At 50.9% G+C, this 22966-nt stretch overlaps 1 protein-coding gene across 6 annotated transcripts in view; it reads left to right on the top strand.

Moving 5' to 3' along the window:
• Nucleotides 1-22966, top strand: part of ECT2 (epithelial cell transforming 2) — a 1267500-nt gene that overhangs the window by 714193 nt on the left and 530341 nt on the right. For all 6 annotated transcript variants that reach the window (XM_069618731.1, XM_069618732.1, XM_069618729.1 and 3 more), the window contains one exon: nucleotides 12142-12223. In XM_069618731.1, coding sequence (XP_069474832.1) covers nucleotides 12142-12223 — 82 coding nt within the window. The remainder of the gene's footprint in view (nucleotides 1-12141; nucleotides 12224-22966) is intronic.

Below are 22966 nucleotides of genomic sequence, written 5' to 3'. Positions count from 1 at the left end.
CAATGGTCGCAGTCCTCCGGCAGGATGTCGGACCCGGTCCAGGTGCCGCCCTCGGTCGCCCGGGACTTTCTGTGGTGGGCCGTCGTAGGCAACTTGATGAAGGGGGCTCCATTTTGGCTTCCCTGGCCGGAGGTGACGATCGTGACGGATGCATCCCTCACGGGTTGGGGAGCTCATGCCAACGGGCTGACAGTCAGCGGTCGTTGGTCTCCGTCGGAGTCCAGACTCCATATCAATCTGTTGGAGCTGAGGGCCGTCAGGCTGGCCCTGAAGGCTTTTCTGCCGACTGTGCGAGGAAAGAGTGTCCTGATCCTGACGGACAACACAGTGGCCATGCACTACCTCAACAAAAGGGGGGGGGGCAGGGTCACTTCCTCTGTGCAGGGAGGATATGCAGCTCGAGTTCTGGGCCATCCAGCAGGAAGTTTCGATCTCGGCAGTTCATCTGGCCGGAGACGAAAACGTGACGGCGGACGCTCTGAGCAGGCAGAGCACGATCTCTCACGAGTGGGAGTTGGCTCAGGAGATTCTCCTGGAGATCTTCGCCCTTTGGGGGACCCCTCAAGTGGATCTCTTCGCCTCCAGTGTCAACCGGAAGTGCCAAAGATTTTGCTCGCGGGAATTTCCTCCAAAAGGAGCCTTGGGAGACGCGTTCGTGGTGGAGTGGTCGTTCCCGCTGCTGTACGCGTTTCCTCCAGTCCCCGTCATCCCGCAAGTGCTGCGGAGGTTACGGAAGTTCGGTTCCCGGATGATCCTCATTGCTCCGGCGTGGGCTCGGAGGACGTGGTACCCGGACCTTCTCGACTTGTCCATCTGCCCTCCGCGTCGTCTTCCCTACCGAGACGATCTGCTCTCACGGGAGGGGGGTCAGGTTCTCCATCCAGAGGTCGGATCCCTCAACCTTCACGCTTGGCTTCTGAAAGGTTGAGGTATAGGGATTGGGTCCTCCCTGAGGACGTGATGGAGGTGTTGCTTTTGGCCCGAAGGCCAGCAACAAAGTCTCTGTACCGTTGCCGTAAGTTCTGCGACTGGTGCAGAGTTCAGAATGTGGATCCTTTTGCATGTGACATCCCCATGGTTCTGTCCTTTTTACTTTCTTTGGCCCACAGGGGCTTGCAAGTGGGTACCAGTAAAGGTTACCTGGCGGCGCTGTCCGTCTTTAAGCGCTCGTCTGAAGAGTGTTCTTACTTTAAAATCCCTTTAATTTCACAGTTTCTGAAAGGGCTCACTAATGTGTTCCCTCCGTCACCTTTCCTGGTGCCCGGTTGGGATTTAAACCTTGTTCTTAAATTTCTTATGGGTGCTCCGTTTGAGCCTTTACATTCTTGCCCTTTGAGGCTGTTAACTCTGAAAACTGTGTTTTTGGTTGCGGTTACTTCCGCTCGCAGAGTGAGCGAGTTACAGGCACTTTCAGTTAAGCCACCCTTCACTGTATTTCACAAGGACGGGGTTGTCCTTAGAGTTCGTCGTCCTTTTCTTCCGAAGGTAGTGTCGGAATTTCATTTGGCCCAGAAGGTTGTTCTTCCGGCATTCTATCCTCCTCCGCATCCTGGTAAGGAAGAGGAGAGGCTCCGTAGGCTTGATCCTAGGAGAGCTTTAAGCTTTTATGTTTCACGCATGTCCCGGGTCAGAGTGGACGATCAACTCTTTATTGGTTACGCTGGAAAGCGTTTGGGGCAATCTGTGAGGAAACAGACTTTGTCTCGCTGGATTATTTTGGCCATCTCGGAGTGTTACCGCTTGGCGGGTAAGGACCCACCGGCTGGCTTGCGAGCCCATTCTACCAGGGGTGTGGCTGCATCTACTGCCCTGCAGAGGGGTGTTCCTATTCGCAACATCTGTGATGCAGCCACCTGGGCTTCAGTACATACATTTGTACGTCACTATTCCCTCGATTCCATCCGGGGACAGGATCTGGCCTTTGGCAAGGCGGTCCTTTGCTCTGCTATTTGATTGGCTATTCTAAATTTTTATTCTAAATTCTTTCCCTCCTCCTTGCTCTGGTACTGCTTTGGGAGTCTGTCATAGATATGGAATACGTCAGAGGACCCAATCCCCTCGAAGAACAAGTTACTTTCTTACCTGGTAACGTTCTTTCGATGGGATGGTCCGACGACGTATTCCATATCGCTCCCGCACTGCCTTCCCCGCTGCAGAATTTCTTTTGCGATTGCAGCTTACGTTCCGCAAGGCTTTGTGTCTGACTGGCAGTTGACTAATGTCACACGTTCTGGGGGAAAAAACTACAACTGAGGCTACGGGTGTTGTGCGTCCTTATCACATCGGATGATGTCGGACGTCGGAGGAGGTCCTCGACGACGGCGCATCAACGTCATCGACGCAGGACGCAGACGCCGAAAAGTTTCCGAAGCAGCACAACTGTGGTGATTACATGTCATAGATATGGAATACGTCGTCGGACCATCCCATCGAAAGAACGTTACCAGGTAAGAAAGTAACTTGTTCATCTACCTCACAGGTGTGTGGAAGCTGCAACAATCGACCCTTGGAAGGCCACAGGAGACCTGCCCTCTCCACAACAAAGCTCTAGGGGTCAAAATATGGACCCTGGAAGAAATTGGTGAAATGTAGTTCCCTTTACACTTATATATAAAACAAATGAGTGTCTCCAAGTGATGGACACTCCCGTCCCCCGCACACCTTAATTACTGTTATATAATCAGTCAAATGTTAAATATGTTCAGATCATTTAGTATTAGTTGCTTTAGAATTGTATAATCAATACAGATTTCACATATATATTCCATTGTTTTAATTCCACATATTCCATTAAAACATGAGTTGATCAACAAAGTGCTCAACACGTTTCGGGGTATCACTTCATCAGGAGCATAATTCTCTTTTAGAGTTTTTACTCTTCAGTGTGCGTCAATCATCTGGAAAATAAATCACAAAATGATATCCATCAATGTATCTTCAATTATCGTGTTTTTTATGGCACTATATCATAAATCCTTAATGGGTATCTGTTAATTTACCTGGCTGACTCTTGATATATGTACATTTTCCAGATGCACCACTTCAAATTCTTAAGTCGTTCTCCCATACTTCTGCATTCACCTTAATCTGTAGAATGTAGGCTTACTCACAAGTTGAGTCATTAAGTGTTTGAAAATGTCGTAGTTGCTAACTTCTTACATCAGATATAAAGATGTGGTTTCAAGAGGAATCTTCAGAATTCTATGATCAATATACTCGTACGTCCCGTCCCCTCCATCATTGTGGGGCATATACCAACATGGGGACGGTACCTGAATCTTTGACAGCGAAAAATGAAGCTTCCCCTTTATTTTTTTTATTTTTGCATTTATTTCAGCACACAAAGCCCTAAGGCATCTAGGCACTAGTTACAGAAAGGGCATTTTACATTAGTGCAAGAATACACATATGGTTACAGACCTAAAGGTGTGTACATAAGCTGGCTAAGCCTCACCATGTTACAGGGGGCTAAATCGGACCGCCTATGAGTCAAATGGGTATGATTGCACAGATTGACCAAGCTTAACCTCAAGGAGAAGTGTGCAACATTAATCAGGCTGTCTTACAGTAAGGACTGAGCAGGTGAGTGGCTAGGAGTAGTGATAGAGGGATGTTCTCACCGACATCAGGGGCACTCTAAAGCTCAAAACGAAAATGGCTGCATGGATGTGAATTAAATTTAGTATAGCGTGTGGCCTCGAACGCCCCCCCTCCTGCGCCTCACCTCGGTCCCCATTCCCGCCCCCTGCATGGAAGCTGTATCGATCTGGGAGGCGATTGGGATTTCAGCAGTCCACCTCCCGGGGATCGTAATGCAGGGCGGACTAGCTTCTTGGGGTTCAACAACTACGAGTGGGAGTTGCACACCAACTCCTTGTTGCCCCTGTTCCAGCATTTGGGGGTTCGTAGACCTGGATTTGTTTGCATCCTCTCTGAAAGCATGACGCGATGACGTCACGTGAACACAGAAAACAAAAATCAGCCATTTTCTCTAGCATGGGGTCTGGCATGGATTCACATGCTCATCAATATTCCCCGTCGTCAGGCTGGGAATCCTCGGTAAAGAAAAAATCAGTTTGTTTCTGAACGATCTTTCTACTAATAACCAATCACTGGTCAGTGGGTCATACTGTCCCCAGCCAATGACTGCCCTCTACCTAAGCCCCTCCTCTGGCAGCCATCTTCAGATTCTTACCGCACGCTCAAGTGTTGGGAGTCCTTGTGCTGTAGTTCTCAAGCTTTTGTTGCGTATTGCGTTTTTTCTAAGAGTTTACTCTTATTTTTTTGGTCCGTTCGAGCCTCAAGCTCCACCGATTCTTCTTCCGATCAACGGGGACCTGTTTCAGAATGTTCAACACCACTCAAGGGCGGATTTTCATCGAATTACACTTGGAGGATTCCGGAAGACCTTTGAGGCATTCCTCTATTCGGACTTGGCCCAGGACAAAGGAGATTCGACACCTACTGGATCCAAACTGTTCAGGGACTGCCCAGGATGTGGATTGCAGAAGATCTTCAAGGAAGATGAGCACTCCTGGTGCCTCTACTGCCTTCACGCCGACAAATCGCATGTGGAGGACTGTGCGTACTGTAAGAACATGTCCGTCCGGACAATGAAGGACCGTCGTACTCGGCACACCAACTGGCTGCAGGGGAAGAGCCTAGCAGCAGGTGAGAAGTAGTAGTCCAAGCGGTCCAAGACCTTTGAGGGTGCTCCAGCAATGGGGGCCCAACAAAAGGCAAAGCACTGAGTCCACAGGCACCGGGAGCGCCGTTGGTTCGGGCTCCTTGGCTGCCAGGAAGGGCGCGATGTCACTGACGCCATCATCCACGAGCCAACGCTAGGCTAAACGGGTAAGCTTCGGGAGAAGCCCTGGTCGATCCCGACAGAGAAAGCCAAGGGGGGCGGGTGAGGCGGTGACCCTCCCCTAAGGTGAAGGCCTCAGACGCTTCAAAGGTCGTTAAGGCCCTGATTCACCCGGCGAAGGCCTCGATTGAAGGAGTCGTGTCAGCCCTGGTAAAGCCTGTGGAGGCTACCCCAGTGGAGACCTCTTCTGGGCCTAGAGTTTTCCCTGCCACCTCGGAGGGAATCATCTTTCCAGCCGATCGAGAAGACCCCTGGGACGAGAAAGAGGGGGAGGGGCACAGTAGCCTTAACGGACACAGATACCACCTACGAGGATGAGTTGCCTGGCGTCAAAGCTATTCTATACAAGAAGTTTGAGGCCTATGGGAGGGATCCCGACAAAGCGGACGTGGAGAGCAACAGTGGAGCCGACAAGGAGCCATGGAGGAAATGGAGGACCCCGCACCCCAGCTGTCGCGCCCGTCGAAACTGATGCCTACGCCTCAGGACAATTCAGGAACAATCTTGATGGCTTTGCAGACCCTGTGTACGGAGATGAGGACAAGATTGCCCTTAACCACAGCGGTGAGCCAACCGAGCAAGCGGAGGCGAATCCAGCCTCTTCCTCCCTTCCAGCATTCACCTCCATCCCCTCCACCGAGAGATGAGACGGGAACGTAGACGGGGACGGACGACGGGGGGGGACGGGATGGCTCCCCTATCACACCCTGCCCGGGCCTCCTGCCCGACGAAATTGGCTCTTTTCACGCCATGATTGCCAGGGCATCAGAGCTTTTCCAGCTGTGCCCCGAAGAGCAGAAGGAAGGTTTCCTCTACCAGCGTCGGGAGACCAAGAGGAAGACCGTCCTCTCAGTCCCGTTACTGAACGACATCTGGGACGAAGGACTGTCCCTGCTGAAGAACCCGTCCACGGCCCCTGCGAAGAGGGACTGATAAGAGTAGTACCGGGTCCCTGACTCCATTCCTATGTGCCTCAGAGCTCAGCCATCCCCAGAGTCTGTGCGGCGGCCAAGAAGAAATCGGTAGGGGTGACGGCATCAATTTACAATTCCCCACCGGATGGTGAGGGGAAGAAGCTGGACGCCATGGGACGGGTCATCTCGTTGGCAGCGACGACCATCAAGGCGGCCAACACCCTCACGATCGTGGCACGCTACAACAGGGAGCTGTGGTTCAAGATCGCTCCCCTCCTGGATTTCCTCCCAGACAAGCGGGCGGAGGCCCTTGAAATGCTGCAGGAAGGAGAGGTGGCTTCGACCACGCCATCACGGTGGCCACGTACCTCGCCGACACCGGCTTTCGCCAGATGGGCAACAGCGTTTCCCTGCGCGTTTGGCTCAAGGTCATAGATTTCCGTCAGGACGTGCAGACCAGGGTACTGGACATGCCCTTAGACGGTAACAACCTGTTCGGGAAATTGGTGGATGAGTCGCTACAGGCAATCAAAGCAGACACCGAGATGGCCCGTGCTCTAGGCACTCTTCATTAACGACGGCCGTCCTTTCGGACCTTCGGAGGCAAATCTCAAGGTGCCTCCAAAGGATTCGGCGGCAGTTCGTCGTACAGCCAAGCTGCACGTTCCTGCTTGCAGGAAGCTTACAGAGGCTGCAACAAGACCAGTGGATACTGTCGTCGGCAAGAAGCCCAGGGTGGCAAGGCCTCGGAAAAACAGGATTGAACCGGCCCGGACATCGGGCCCCCACCTAAGCCCCCCACCTAAGCCGGCTGGCAACTTCGTCGGTGTGTGGGAGTCCATCTCCACTGACTGTTGGGTGCTGGATGCCCTGGCCCACGGGCACACTCTGGAGTTTCAAAGAAAGTGCCCCCATTTCCCTCCTGTGGCCAGGAAAGAAAACCACATTCCACTGATGCTTCTGTAGGTATGAGCCATGCTGAGAGAGGGCGTGATAGAACTTGTCCCAAAGAGGCTCTGGAGTATACTCGCAGTACTTCCTTGTCCGAAAGACCACCAGCGGCTGGTGACCCATCCTGAACCTTCGGCGCCTCAACAAATATATCAAAGCCCAGAAGTTCCGGATGGTTACCCTTCAGCACGTGCTGGGACAGCTGGAGGAAGGCGACTTCCTATCATCGCTAGACTTGGAGGATGCTTACTTCCACATCCCCATACACAAAGGACATCAAAAGTTCCTACGTTTTGTGGTCCAAGGGTGGCACTACCAGTTCAAGGCCCTGCCCTTCGGGTTGAAGTCGGCTCCAAGGGTCTTACCAAGTGCTTGGTACTGGTGGCGGCGCAGCTGCGCCTGCAGGGGATCCACGTTTACCCCTACCTGGACGATTGGCTCATCTGAGCAAAGTCAAGCGAACTCGCCGTCGACCACACAGCGAAGACTGTCCGCCTGCTAACGGAACTGGGATTCTTGATCAACTTTGCAAAGTCTCACTTGGTACCATCGCAGGACGCCCTGTTCCTGGAAGCCAGGCTTGACACAGTGGCACGGTTGGCATCACTGTCGGAGGAGAGGACGAAGGCAATACTAGGCAAGCTACAACGGCTGTTGACCATGGAAGTGGCCAGGGTGAGGTCCATCAAGTCCCTGCTCGGCATGATGTCATCTTGCATCTACCTTGTGCGCCTGTGAAGGCTGCGACCACTGCAGGAGTTCCTCGACACCTGTTGGATGCAAGTGGTGGGGAGATTCGAAGACAAGATCTCCCTCAACAAGACTTTCCGTCAGGCGATGCGTGGGGGTGCCCCACCACCGGATCTCGCGGCGGACATGGACTTCCAGACCCCAATACACCAGGAAACGGTGACTACGGACGCCTCCCTGGAGGGATGGGGAGTGCACACCGGCGATCTCCAAACAAGAGGCCTTTGGCTCCCGGAGGAGAGGTCCCTGCACATCAATGTACTGGAGCTCCGAACCGTGTTCTGGGCCCTCGGGTCTTCCCTTCCGTCACTCAAGGGCAAAGTGGTACGGATCTTTACCAACAGCACCACCATGATGTTCTACATCCGGAAGCAGGGGGGCACCAGATCCCCAGCCCTATCCAAGGAAGTGCAGGATCTGCGGCACTGGGCTGTCGCCCAGGGGATATTCCTGGTACCCTTTCATCTGGCAGGAGTGAAAAACACTGTCGCTGACTCACTCGGCAGGGAGCTGCGCTCTTGCCACGACTGGGAGCTTCGGCAGGATCAAGTGGATCTCCTATTCTGACGATGGGGCAGGCCCCAAATCGACCTGTTTGCGACAGCGGCGAACGTCAAGTGCCGGAGGTTTGCCAGCAGGTTTCCAAGCATGGGAGATGCGTTCTCCTTCCCCTGGGACGGCCTGTTCCTGTAGGCGTTCCCGCCGTTGCTTCTTCAACTCATCAGTCAACTTAGACGGTCCAGGTGCAGGATGATCCTCGTCGCACCGGCGTGGCCGAGGCAGATATGGCTCCCAGACCTTCTGGACTTGTCGGCGCGCCCCCCGCTTCCCCCACCCGCCCCCCCGGCACACTGCCGACTGACGCGGATCTTCTCGCCAGGTAAGGAGACACCATCCTACATCACGACCTGGGATCGCTCAACCTGCAGGCCTGGCTCCTGCAGCACTACTGTTCGGAGGCTACAATATCCCGGCGGACTGCAAGGAGGTACTTGCAAATGCCAGGGCGTCCTCGACTCTTAAGTGCTATGGACATAAGTGGAAGAGGTTCTCTGTCTGGTGCCGTGCACGGAAGATCAACCCTCTACGGATTACTGCCCATCAAGTGCTGCCGTAATTGCTGTCGCTGGCCAAGGTGGGGCTGGCGCATGCCTCCATCAAGATCCACCTGGCGGCTATCTCACGCTACACCAGAACTCCGGGTGGTCGTCGCTGTGGTCTCACCGCCTGGTGAAGGAGTTCATGAAAGGACTGTTCCGCTCGTTCCAGCTGGGGAAGGCTCCAGCCCTGGCGTGGGAGTTCAACGTGGTGCTGACCAGACTCATGGGTCCCCCATTCGAGCCCTTACATTCAGGGCCGCTGAAGTTCCTATCGTGGAAAAAAGCGTTTCTTGTGGCCATCACCTCCGCAGGACGAGTGGGAGAGATCCAGGCCCTCTCCTTTAAACCTCCATACCTGATATTCCACAAGACGAGGGTAGTGCTGAGGACGCACCCCTCCTTCATGCCCAAGGTGCTGTCGGACTTCCATCTCAACAAGCCACGCTGGCTGAGAGGACTTCGCACTCGCTGGATGTGGCTAGAGCGTTGAAGTTCTACGTGGACCGCTCGAAGAGTTTGCGGAAGACATCACAGCTGTTTGTGTACTTTGGACCTGGGAACCAAGGGAAGGCGCTCTCGAAGGCTTCCATTTCCAGATGGCTCTCCAGCTGCATCATGCACTGTCACCGGTTGGCAAACCGACCGTTGCCCGGCCGTCCGAGAACGATCGCTGCTACTGCGGCATTCTTGACTGGTGTGCCCCTGCTGGACATCTACAGGGCTGCTACGTGGAGGTCGATGCACACCTTCACGAGATTCTACTGCGTCGACTGGGATTCCAGGGAGGAGCCCAGAGTCGGCCAGGCAGTGCTGCGCAACCTGGTTGCTTGAAGGTGAGCCTGATGAGGAGGTAAAAGATGCTTAATATTGAGCCTTGCCACCTCCCGTGGTTTGCGTATGTGTACTCCTATGTATTCTTGTATTCATGAGCATGTGAATCCATGCCAGACCCCATACTGGAGAAGGAACAAGTTACTTACCTGCAACTGTTGTTCTCCAGCATGGGTCTGGCATGGATTCACATGCAAACCCTCCTTCCAATCCCTCTGCGGCTCTTCTCTTGGTCCTACTGCCACTTTATGTGCTACCAAATCTGAAGATGGCTGCCAGAGGAGGGGCTTAGGTAGAGGGCAATCATTGGCTGGGGACAGTATGAAAATCCGCCCTTGAGGGGCATAGAAAATTCTGAAACGGGTCCCCGTTGATCGGAAGACTAATCTGTGGAGCTTGAGGCTCGAATTGACCGAAAAAATAAGAGTAAACTATTCGAAAAAACTCAATACACAGCAAAAGCTTGAGGGCTAACAACGAGGACTCCCAACACTTGAACGTGCGGTAAAAATCTGAAGATGGCTGCCAGAGGAGGGGCTTAGGTAGAGGGCATTCATTGGCTGGGGACAGTATGACCCAGAGACCAGTGATTGGTTAATAGTAGAAAGACAGTTCAGAAACGAAACTGAGTTTTTTCTTTACTGAGAATTCCCAGCCTGACGATGGGGAATATTCATGAGCATGTGAATCCATGCCAGACCCATGCTGGAGAACAACAGTTATAGGTAAGTAACTTGTTCCTTGTCTGCAATCGTGAGGTTTTTACCGTGAGTACAACTGGAGAGCTGTTCGAGATCCTTGTGAATTCTTAAGGTAAGAAAAAAATTGAAGTATAAGGGGTGACTTTTCACCCCCAAGTGCTTGGATATCTTGCACTGAACTGATCAGAAGTATCATATAGCTTGATTGCCACAACATGATTTGTTTTTTAACAGCACATGATTGATTGGCATTTTGCTACCCAAATAACCTTTCAGGATCAACACCTTGCCACCCTACAGAGTAAGGTTGAGTTAACCAATTTGATACTGGAATATTGTCGCATGAAGACTAGCAGTTTGTCGATTCAGTGTACATTTTAGGTTTCAGATCTCTACATATAGATTATTATATATTGTTATAGATGGCTAAGGAGTGTTACTAAGTTTGATTGCTGATCTATCAATATTGATCATACCATTCTGAAGATTCCTTTTGGAACCACATATTTATCGCCAAAGAGGTAAGAAGTTGACCACTTCGATATTTTTAAACACTTAATGCCTCAACTTAAGAGTAAGCCTACATTCTGCTCTATCACCATACAGATTAAGGTGAATGCAGAAGTATGAGCGAACCACATATGAATTTGAAGCTGTACATCTGACAAATTTACATAAATCAAGAGTCAGCCAGGTAAATGCGAACAGATTGCCATTAAGGATTCAGGATATTGTGCCACAATAATTGAAGATACATTGATGGATAACCTCATTATCATTGTTTTTCGGTTTCATTTCCAAGATGATTGAAACACACAGAAGAGTAAAGTGTAAAAGAGAATTATGCTCTTGATGAAGGGATACCCCGAAACGTGTTGAACACTTTTTGTTGATTTGACTCTGGAATATATGTGAATCTGTATTGATTATAAAACTCTAAAGCAACGGATACTGATTGATATGAACATATTTAATGGACGACTGATTATCAGTAATTAAGATGTGCAGGTGGACGGTAGTGTCCGTTACTTGAGGACATTTGTTTTAGTTCTGTAGAAACCACTTATAATCCCAGGGCTGTATACATCTCCCCTAGCACCTGAACTATACGTAGATCTATACCTACTTCATTAGAATTCTTTCTTAAATTGGAGGTGTGCGTACCACAACAGTAGATTTAGATATTGGTCCATTCACACTTCAAACAGTATAGGCAGTTCAAGATTGACAGAGGTGAAACTATGCAGTTAAGTGAAAAAATGCAATACTAAACTATATTATCTACCTGCCTAGTGACTGATGTTTAAATGTCCCTGGTAAATACCTGTCTATTGGAGTTTGAAGTCTTAAAAGTTCCCAATATCAAGATTTTGGTAAAGCCAACAGGCCAGTACAGTTCCTGATGCAAAGAAATCTAGGAGTTTGAAAGTACATAAACTGGGCATAGGGCTACTTTCCCAATCCCACCATACTAGGTGCTAGTCTGGGGGTTACTCTGACGGAGCTCCACGAATCGCAGCCATACAAGGAAGAGTTAATGAGTGGACGTTGCGCCTGTTCAAGCTTTATGGTTGGAAGGGAGCGGCTAAAAAGCAGGCATGCATCCTCGCTCGTACCTTGTACTCCGGAGTGACTACCCCTAGGGTTGTTTTAATATGCACATGAAGTATTCAGTGATTTCCTTATCCAGCACATCCCACCAAAACAGTGTGGTGTTTGTAGTAGTTTAGTTGTAAATTAATGCAGTCAAAATATTCTGGGTCTACTAAAATAGACTTTTAATTTTATTATAAATTAAATGCTGTAGATATTTTGATTCCAGTAGAAATTGGAGCTAGGACAATATATATAGTTGAAATGTTTCAGTAAGAATTGATATAGAACTCAACTGAATGATGATCGTCAGGCATAAACCTATTATATCTGAAGTTTAATCTTACTCCTTACATGGTCCTGAGAATATCAGCCAACGCTGCTTATGTCTGACTTGCTTTAATCGTATTATACTTGTTTGTATGCCTTTTTAGACCTAAAGAAACATACATCTGATGACAACCCTGATAAAGTAACCTTGGAGAAAGCTATTGAATCATTAAAAGAAGTTATGACGTAAGTGGCATTTGTCTTAATGTGTTGTGCTATGCATTTTCATAAATATATGGTAGTATGGATGTCCTATTAGATATTTTCTGTACCATTGTTTTAGTGCTACTTGATATATCAAGATGTTTATCCTATTTTCTTTTTTTTATTCTGATAAATGTTTTCTTCAGCACTGTGTTCTCCCAGGAGCCTATGACTTGAATGCTCTATCCATCATTGGTACCTGGCGCGCCAAATGAAAATTGAAACAAAAGCACTGATTGGTGCGTTTGCGAGCCTTACCTTACCAGTACGCCTGCACATGGTACAGCGTGTCCCTCGCACTGGTCTTCCTTTTTTACTACAGTGAGTCCCTTCTCCCCTTCCATGGCGGCCATTTTCTTTGTTTATTATGGCTGCCACAGAAAGGGAAAACCGACTACGTATCAGTCCGCAGCAGACTTGCCCCCCCTTTTTTCCGGCTGAGAAACGCAACGCGCAACCAAAAAAAGACCATTAGTACATCCGGTCTAATGGGCCAGGGTACTAATGGCAATAAGCCCCTCACTGGCGGGCCATTACCTCGTCCGGTAATGTCCCTGGGGCTTCCTTAACTATGTGCCCCAGTGGCATTGCCTGGCACAGTAATGGCCTGCCGGCTCAGTACTTATCGCCTAATTTATATAATTATGGACTTAATTAATAATCATGAAAACTGAGTAACTCGTGACGGGGGATCTCCAATGTAAATAAAATGTTTTTTTTTTTTTATTTACTATCTGGCTTCATAGCTGGAATTGCCTGTACCCCCTGGATGGAAAAATTTAACAAAATGGACTGTCAGAAAGATGTGTGCAAACAAAAAGTGGTCCCTTTTAAAGCAGCCATAAGTTAGAGTTCTATAATAAATGCTGTAAAGACAGTGTTTTCAGCTCTGTCGCGCATTGACCTCTGAGCACACCTTAAACTGTGACTAAATTCTAGCATTGCGTGATGTCTTGTTCAAATGTGCAGACTATTTTTTGTAGTCCAGTGTGTTCAATCCCCTCTGCATAATACAGGTGCATTTTGATAAATGTGCCTCCTCTTGTGTGAACAAATCCAGCAAAGACTACAATGCTACGTTTGTGCAGTCTTCATGCTCTATGCATCTGAGGAGCACACACTTTGACAGAAAATGCTACTTAGGTGTATGAAGGATAAGTGGGTTTATTAGATTGACCGCAAGGCAAGCTTCTCTTTGTGCACTCTGAGCAATCAGACCTCTCTGCTTGGCTGTCATATTCCCATAGAATGTAGTGCTTTAGGCTTCATTCTCGGTACCTCTGGATTACTGTAGCTGGACTGCACTGTTAAATTATGACACACTTGATCACTATCGTAGGGCTGTTCTTTACCCAGTCAGCAGCCTGTACCTTGGACTCCCAAATAACTACTTGGCAGATTAGAGTTCAAAACTCTGCAGCTACACTGCGTCTGAAACCAAAAACATGTGAGACATTACTCCAACACTCTGCACTGGCTCTCAGTCAAAAATAGGCATCAACTTCAAAACTCTGCAGAGCTTATTTCTATGACTGGGGCCTGGGATCCATCACAAGACAATTCTTACACTACATACCATTCAACATTCTGATCAAGCAACAGGGTAGTTGTAACTGTACCATAATTCGACTAGAAGAGGCTTGGAGGGATCCACTTTTTCCTTCCTTCCAAGCTCCAGCACTTCCTACCAAACCCACAAATGATCACATAACCAACAAACCACTAAGGACAAGGGTTTTTGATGAACCTCATCAATGATGAACCTCATCAATCCAGAAGTGGAATATCACCTGACAATGCACCAAATTGCTTCCACTTCGCCCCACGGAAGGTGCTTCTAAACTTTCCAGAAACCCTAATGCACCCAACTGCTTGGAAATGGCCTCTTGTCTGATTTCACACAAGTGAAAGAGAGTAATGAATTTCACGACAACTACTAGACAAACCCCAAATTCATTTCAGGTGTAGAATTACCTACCCGTGGAGGTTTGCCTAAATGGACTTCTCCTCCCGTACTACTTGTACTCCTGTTTGTGTACTCCCCTCGACTAATTGACTCCCCGAAACAACCACCTACCTCCCACCACACACAATCCTACCTCCCAAAACGCAGTCCAATACCTATAGAATCTCACATGCACATTCACCCCCTGCCCCATCCCCCCCTACCTCACCCCCCCCCCCCCGAAGCTCAATATTACCAGGGCAATAGTCTCCTCCTGAATCTACCTTCTTCCACTCTGCAACCTCTCCAGCTAATCCAGAATAGGGCGGCAAGACTTATCCTTGGCCTCAAGCCCAGGAACCTCGTCTCTCCTGCCCTAAAAAGTCTTCACTGGCTCCCGATTGCTTCACGGATGAAATTAAAATCCCTCTATCATCCACAAGGCAGGTCGTTGATCGCTTTCCTCAGCTGGCTTCCTTCTTTTTAACAGCCTCCCCCTCCCTCTTCGTCTTGAGCAGGACTTTATAAAATTCTGGAAGCTCCTCAAGACTTACCACTTTACCGCTCACCCCCCCCAATCTCTCCTCTGCTAATCTCAAACTTGACTGGTGTCTAGGGCCTTTGTGTGTCCTTAGGACCCTGACCTCCCACACAAAATCGCCCCCAGCTTCCGTCTATCCTCAGCACTTGCCTCGGCACACCCTCCTTCCTGGAGGCTCGCACTTCACCTGTTGCTCACCCATGAGCACCACAGCACCTTCCCCCATACACTCTCCCTTCTGCACTTGGACATTCTGAACACTCACAAGGCATATTAGGTTTGTCGCCCCCACCCCCACCACACTGGATTACATTTTTTTTAATGTATTTTTTTAAATGTTTCTCATCCCCCTGTTCCATCTCATTTGCCCAGTGGGCTCTTTGAAACAGAATTGACTTGCTGTATAAGCGCCTAATAAGCGAACAGTAAATGCAAATACAGTGCATCAATCTATGACTAAGCTGTTAGTCCTATTATACTCCTCCTATTGCCCCCACCCCCTTAACCACCAAAGGGCCCTGAAGTGCCACAAGACACAGATCAGGAAAGTTTCTGTAAGCACAAGAAATCAAAGGATAAAAAGACCTATGCCCCTAGGACTTGAACTCACACTCCAGTCGAAATCCTGAATTGTCTTCAAGACCAACACCCGAAAGAAAATCCTCAGCATGTCCTTCTGTTAGTGCTGATGTTCTGGATCCCACAATGGGGACCTCCCGGTCTCCTGCACCTGTCCAATGACAAAGTACCAAAGCCTAGTTCCGGTCCCGCTTTCTTAGGAAGCACCCTACATATTGGAGTGGTTTCAGCTGCATAGAGGAGTTATGGCAATCATCCCCATCTACAACTCCTCATGAAAAGGGGGGGGAGGGGGAGTAATCCGTAGATGCCCTTGTTTCACCCTGAGGGGCAGCCCTTTCCCATTATGCCAAGGAGGCAAGGCTGCTACTCGATGGCAGAGAGACTCCCCTTCTGGGGACAAGGGAATACATCTAGGGAGAATGTGGTATACCAACCCTCCACCCACCACCTATACATCCTCCTACCCCATAGACCACCTGGGTAGAAGTTGACACAGCACCCTGACCCTCACATACTCAAACACACTATCGTTCCACCCCCCCTCTAAATAGCACTTTTTGTTATTTCGATGGTATCCCAGTAAAGTTTACTGCGAGGAGGAATAGTAGGAATAATACAAATCGTATGACTGACACGAAGATCACCTACAGTACTGGGAAGAAGTGGCACAGGGGGAGCCATGAAGAGTGACCCTGGGAAGAAAGAGGAACGGTCTAGACTTCTGTGGAGGAACGGTCACAGAAGTCTAATAAAAACTGACTAGGGACTTCAAGACAGTGAGTGCAATCCTGGGAACAGGCGAGTCAAGGGATAGTGTACCAGCACGCAAAGTAGTCCAGCCCGGGAAATTCAAACTTGGAACCGAGAACACAGAAGAGGAATATAGGGCCGTCTAAACCCTGAATAGAGGGAGCACTTAAGTACTGGCCTGGGAACTGAGTGTGGTGGAAAGCTGGTGGCCGGTAGTGCGACCTCGGCGGTGGACTGCACAGTACCACAACACTCGCACCTGCTGTTAGGGTAGATTTTAATTTTTATGCAAAATCTCCTCCACATGGGAGTCCCCGAGTACTTTTTGCTGGATTTGGTATTCTTGGTCTGTTCCCCTGAATGAGTGGTAACCTTTTTTACTCTTACATCCTGTCCCCTTTCCTCCATCCTGCATGGGCGTCCCTTGCGAGGGACGGGAGATGGAACCTTTTTCACCAGAAAAAACCTTCCCCTTTCCATTTAGAGGCACGCCGGGGTGCCGCCCTGGGAACATGTGCTGCCCTCCGGCGCACACCCCAGTCACCTTTTCTGCGTCGACTGGAATGGGCCGAATTCACCATCGCTCCTGGGTTTGGCTTCGGCCATGTAATTCCACGTGCTGATACTTCTTTGTCTTTTTTGTCTTTTTATCATTCAGGTACTCGGTCCTCAGGTGTCACGCTCCTCCCCGGCGCATGCCGACATCTAGAGGGTTCAGCAGGTGTCCATCCTGCGACAAGCTCATGCCGACTAAAGACCCCCATGCCCATTGGCCCTGACCATGGCTGGCAAACTTGTACCACGTGCAATGTGCTTTCCTCGAGGTCTTTGAAGGACAGACTGGCCAGGTGGAGGGAGCTCTTCCACATATTGCCTCCAGAGGACCAGTGCCCCCCTCCACCCCTCCCGCAAGGGAGTCTCCTTCCCAAGGACTCGCCTGCGCAGGTCCTCGTACCAGCACAAGTACCGAGGCTATATCGGCTACCGGCCGAGAGACCGATGGAATCTGCAGATCCTCCCAGTGAGGGTGCTGAGGGACTGAAAGGTTCTTTTACTTGGTCTTCACTCGAGGGGCTACACCCTAGTACCGGCAGTATGTCCGAGGGGGCGCCTTTATGCAGTTCTACTGGCAGATCTACCGAGGGTGTAACGCCTACCAGGCCTAGGCCTGAGGAACAGTGTAGGCCCCATGATCCACACTCAAGAGTCCTGGGTGGGGCCCAGTGAGCCGAGCAACACGATGCAGGCACCTGGAAGGCAGCTCGACAAGATGGCCGCCGCACCAGAAAATAGACATTCGGCCGACGCCCCTCCAGGGAAGGCAGGCTGAGGACAGTGTGTCGAGGTGGGACTGGTGTCAACCAGGTATGCGGTCTACAGCTTATCCATCCTTTGCGCAAGGCAGGTTCCTGCTGTGTCCATATGGGCAGGGCACGCAACAGCTCCAGCATCCGCCCGCTACCCCATCAATATCGCCTACCACCAATCCAGCCTGTGAGGACAGGTTTTTTGAAAAGTTCCTCGGGCTCATGAAATCTCCACAGATGGGGCCATCCTCAGGGACGCCATCAGGGACTTGCTCCCTCCAATTGTTCCGCCGGCACCTCAGGCCCCAGCACCAGCTTCCGCCACAGCCTCGGGCTCTGGTCCCCGTACGGCGTCCCCTGGCTCCTAGCACTCCCCTTCCGGTGCCGGACCCTCCGGATCTGCAAGTGGACACAGATGAGGAGGGGGACCCTGACACACCGTCTTCAGCCAAAGCCTTCCACGAACGCCTGGCAGGGCTGGCAGAATACTTGGGCCTTCCTCAGCTTGAGGTCAAGCAACCATCAGAGGGGGTCCTTGCAGAAGTCCTCACGCTACGTCCCATTGCCAGAACAGGGATTCTGATACAGAAGGACGTAGTTGCCTTGGCCAAAAAGGGCTGGCTCGAGCCCCACTCAGCCCAGCTGGTGAAACGCCTGGATGCCAAGTACGGGCAGATGGAAGGGGATACAATCTTACTATCGGCCCATCCTCAGCCACACTCCTTGGTGATCGCTGCAGCATCACTGTACTCAAAGCTTCAGTCGTCCTGCGGCGCTGCTAGGCAAGGTGATCTTGGAGGCGTACAGGAAGAAGCTGTATTCCAACGTGTCCTTGCACCTGCATCAAGCCAACGCGGATGCCATGCTGGCAGCTGTTAACCAGAGGCTCTGGCGGGAAATTGCGGATTTCCTCCCAGAGCTTCCGGCGCAGAGCCAATCGCGATTCAAGGCAGGATTGGCAGAGGCCAAAATCATGGCGCAGGACTTCATGGAGTCCTCCGTGGCCCACATTGATACCTCTGGCCGTGTCATCTGTATTGCCACGGACATGAGAAAAATGGCCTGGCTCTGTGCTCCGAAATTCAACCCAGATGTCCAGTAACGTCTGTTCAAAGGGGGTGACGTCTTCCATTCCACAACGGACAAGGAGCTGGATAAAAAGAAAAACAGCTCTGAAACGGCCAAGTCTTTGTCCATTCTTACAAAGACCACTCCCAAACGGTACACCCAGTCACAGCAACGCTCTGATAAGGGGCGTACGTATGGAGGTTTCTGCGTCCCAGCATCGGCACAAACAACAAAAAAGGGGGTTTGGGGGGAGTAAGGGCTTTTTCCAGTCCCTCTCTGCTGCAGCAGCCTCAGAGAAAGAAGGCATGACATGCCCCTCCGGGTCGACGTGTCTCCAGTGCTGGGGGCAGGTTTGCTCTCTCTGCACATTTTTGGTGCCAGAATTTCATGGACCCGTGGATCCTCTTTGTATTCTCCACAGGGCACCGCATCCCTATCCCAGCCTCACCTCCCACAGGTTTGGACAGCAACTCTTTTGGCGGAGATCCGGTCACTCGTCGAGAGCCAGGCAGTGGAGGAAGTCCCAGCCTCCCAGAGAGGCTTGGGCTTTTACACCAGGATTTTTGCCATTCAGAAAAAGAACTAGGCGGGCCTGAGAGGTGTGCTGGGCCTTTCCATCCTCAACCTCTCCCTACCTTTACAAAAATTCAAGATGGTTATGCCAGCTTTGATAGCGGAGACATTGTTCAAGGGAGTCTGGATGTGCTCCCTACAGAGTCGGGACGTGTAGGTACTCTGAAGGACGCGTACCTACACGTCCCGATATGTCAGTCTCATGGTTCCCTTCTACGATTCAGGTTCATGGGCTACCATTTCCAATACAAGGTGGTCCCTTTCGGCCTCAACTTGGCCCCCAGGGTCTTTACCAGGCTGATTAACAGTGGTGGCCCTCCTCAGGTCGCAAGGCCACCGCCTTTACCCGTACCTGGATGACTGTCTCGTCAGGGCTACAACTCCGGAGCAGTGCACCATACCTCCCACGCTCTTATGAACACACTGCACGAGCTGTTTCTTTTTTTTCCGCTCAACCTCAAAAAGTAAGCTGCAGACACTGACTTTCTTGTGCCTCATTTGGGACACATGCTCCGAGAAAGTTTTTCCCTCAGAGGATGAGATCACGGCACTCAAGAGAGCCACGGCACACTTCCTCAGCAGAAAAGTGACCTTGGCCTGGTGGTACCACCACCTACTGGGTATCATGGCGGCAGTCCTCTTGGCTGTCCCCCACACGAGACTCAGGATGAGGAGGATACAGTTGTACTTTGCAGCATCTTGGAACCAGGAACGGGGCCATCAGTTGAAATGATCAACGTTCCTCCGTCGCTTCACCCAGAGCTCACATGGTGGTCCAGGGACTGCAACCTGCGGACGGGCAAGCCTTTCTGGCAACCTAAACCACAGGCCACCATCACCAGACTCCTCTCTTGAGGGTTGGGGGACCACCCTGGACAACCACTGCGTCCATGGCACCTGGACCCGGCAAGAACAGGAGTACCACATCAATTGGCTGGAACTGAACGCCATCTGGCTGGTACTTTGGGCATTCCTTCCAGTTATTAAGGGCAAGCAGGGAGGTACCAGATCCCCTCCACTGCGCAGGTTGGCAGTCAGCGTGTGGGAGTGGGCCCTGGAGAACATCTACCTCACAGCCTTCAACCTGCCGGTGGAATCCAACCTGGAGGGAGACAGGCTCAGCAGACTGGGAGCAGACAACGAGTGGCAGTTGAACGACCTAGTGCTGCAGGAGATCTTTCACAAGTTGGGCCACCCTCAGGGGGACCTCTTTGCCTCCCGGGGCAACAAGAAGTGGCAACTATTTGCCTCCTGGCAGGGTCAGGGCCCAGGCTCCCTGAGCAATGCCTTTCAGATCAGTTGGGACGGAATGACAACATACGCCTTTCCACCCACTCCCTTGATTCACAGGGTGATATGCAAGATCAAGGTCTCTCCTCCTTAGCATCATCCTGATAGCTCCTCCATGGTTGCCAGCCAGGCCATGGTTTCGGAGCTGCTCAGCCTCTCGGAGAGGCCTCCCAGTCGCCTGCCAACTGGCCCAGCTCATCTTCTGGCACAGCAGGGGGGGCAGGGTCATCCACCCCGCACCAGAGAAATTACCCCTCAGTGTCATGACCCTTGCCCCTGGCCCTCACTGGCCTTCCAGTTAGGGCCAGGTCAAAGGCCTTAAAACCTCATCCAAGACACTCTTGGAGTCAGTCCTGGCGCCAGGCTCATAACCATCATGAAGACCAACATTAGAATGGGACTATTTACTTGGGACTATTTAACTAGGGGGGGTTCAGCCAACATGGAGGCACACACATAGCTCAGTTACAAGGAACTGAGCTATGCGGTCTAGTCTTGTGGGTGTGGCAGGCTGGGGACTATTTTGCCTGGACTACTTTACCTGAGACTGTTTAAACCGCACCCAAACAGCAGAACATGCTTTGCATTATTCTGCTGTGGGCAGCGTAACACTCACCGTGTCCAATTCTTAGATGCCAGTTTACCTGAAACCAAGGACCTGCAGAGAGAAAAAGAACACTACGAAACTTACCTGGAACATTATCCTGTCTTCGATCCATCGCTGACTTCAGTTCCACTCACCTGAAGGTACGAACTCCATCATCCGGCACCACATGCATCCTGGAATAACATAACCTGGAAAGAGGAGAAAGAAAAACAGCATTAGTAAGTGTTTACTCACGTTTCCTCCCGAATGAAGAAAGCCACACAATTCTTACCTGAGTAGTCCTCTCCTGGTCAGTATCATTGCTGGAACATTACGGCGCACGGCGAGGAACAACGCAACCTGCATGGAGAGAAAAGACACAGGTTAGCAATATAAAAGGCGAAACAGTGCAGCGCATCACTCACCGGACAGCATTGCGCACACCGCGCTTTCACCTACCGGCCCATGCGCCTATTCAAATTGCATGACAACACCAAAATACCTTTCCATACCTAAAAGGAAAGGCAAGACATTATTATTCGAACTAAGAGGAACATAAGAACTGCATATAAAGACTGTAAAGCAGCAAACCTACGGAGTCGCAGCAGGCCTGGATTCCCACGGGAGGCGGGCCTTATACCAGTGAAGTAACTTGGTCGCTGCTCGCCCCCCACATCTACGCGCCCCTGCCACGAGCAGCAAGACGGAGAATCCACCTTTTACAATATTAAGGTGAGGAGAGGGCCCAAGGGGGAGGAAGAAGTTGAGGCCATGGAGGTGGGAAAACATATAGACAATCTGGTATTGAATCAAGCTCTCATATATTGCAGACCCATCTTTAAGCAGATGCCTTACCAAGGAACCGGGAGAGGGTTCAAGAGTGCAAATCATCCCACCAGGGCTGGGTGGCGTCCCCGTGGATACCAGGTGAGCGAAACGCACAGCGTAGTTACTAAGCAGGTCACGCTAGGACACCTCAACCCTTCTAAAGCTAATCTAGAGATCATACAGAGCGCCAGGAGCAAATCTACACGGGCCCAGTATAAGAGCAAGTGGACCAGGTTCTGCCACTGGGCAGACTCTAGGGGCATTAACCCTCTGGCATGTTCCCTGGACGACGTGCTCTCTATCGGCACATCACGCCCATTCAGGAGTGCAGGTGGACACTTGCCGCTCTTACCTGGCAGCCATCAGGGCTTACAGAAACGTGGAGGAGCCGGTGCCTCCTCCAACCCTATTGTCAAGAACCATTTGACTGGTCTCACCAGGCTCTACCCACCAATCAAGAAGCCACACCCTGTGTGGGACCTCAACATAGTCTTGGGTGCACTGGCGCACAAACCATTCGAACCAATAGCGTCCGCAGACATCAGGCTGGTCACCATTAAGACTGCCTTGTTTGTCGGCCTCACCTCGGCTCGCAGAATCAGCAAAATTCAGGTGCTGGTCGCCTCCGAGCCAAACACTACGTTTCACAAGGATAATGTAGTCCTACGGACGCACACAATGTTCCTTCGTAAGGTGCCTTCAGCATTCCATTTGAATGAGGAATTTGTGCTGCCCACGTTTTTGCTGACCCCAAAGACGAGGCGCAGAGTTCTGCACGGCCTCAACGTCCGGTGTGCACGGAAATTCTACTTGGACAGGACTAAGAGCTTCCGCAAGTCGGATGCTCTATGCATCACCTTTGGAGGTTCAAGACCGGGGTATCGGGCATCCAAGGCCTCCATAGCCCAGTGAATGGTCTCTCCCATCAAAGAAGCCTACGAGGGACAGTATAAGCCACTCCTGGCCAACATGCATGCCTGCGCGGTCAGAGCCAAGGCAACTTCCATCGCTTTCCAGCAGCATGTCGCGGCCACATGGGCCACCCCTTCGACTTTCTGCAAGAACTACTGTTTGAATGCCGGCTGTAGATCAGACGTGGCTTTCGGACAGACGGTTCTTAGGAACTGGTTTGCTTAAGGAGGGTCACCCTGGGGCTACATTCAGTTGTAATCGCCCATGCAGTATGGAGGAAAGGGGATGGTCTTAGGCAGAATCCTGTGCAGTTCCCTTGGGGATCACTGTAAAAAGATTAAGA

Source organism: Ambystoma mexicanum, chromosome 10, assembly GCF_040938575.1.
Source record: "Ambystoma mexicanum isolate Mex_15411 chromosome 10, UKY_AmexF1_1, whole genome shotgun sequence".
Taxonomy (NCBI): Eukaryota; Metazoa; Chordata; class Amphibia; order Caudata; family Ambystomatidae; genus Ambystoma; species Ambystoma mexicanum.
This window is presented reverse-complemented; position numbering and strand designations above follow the sequence as displayed.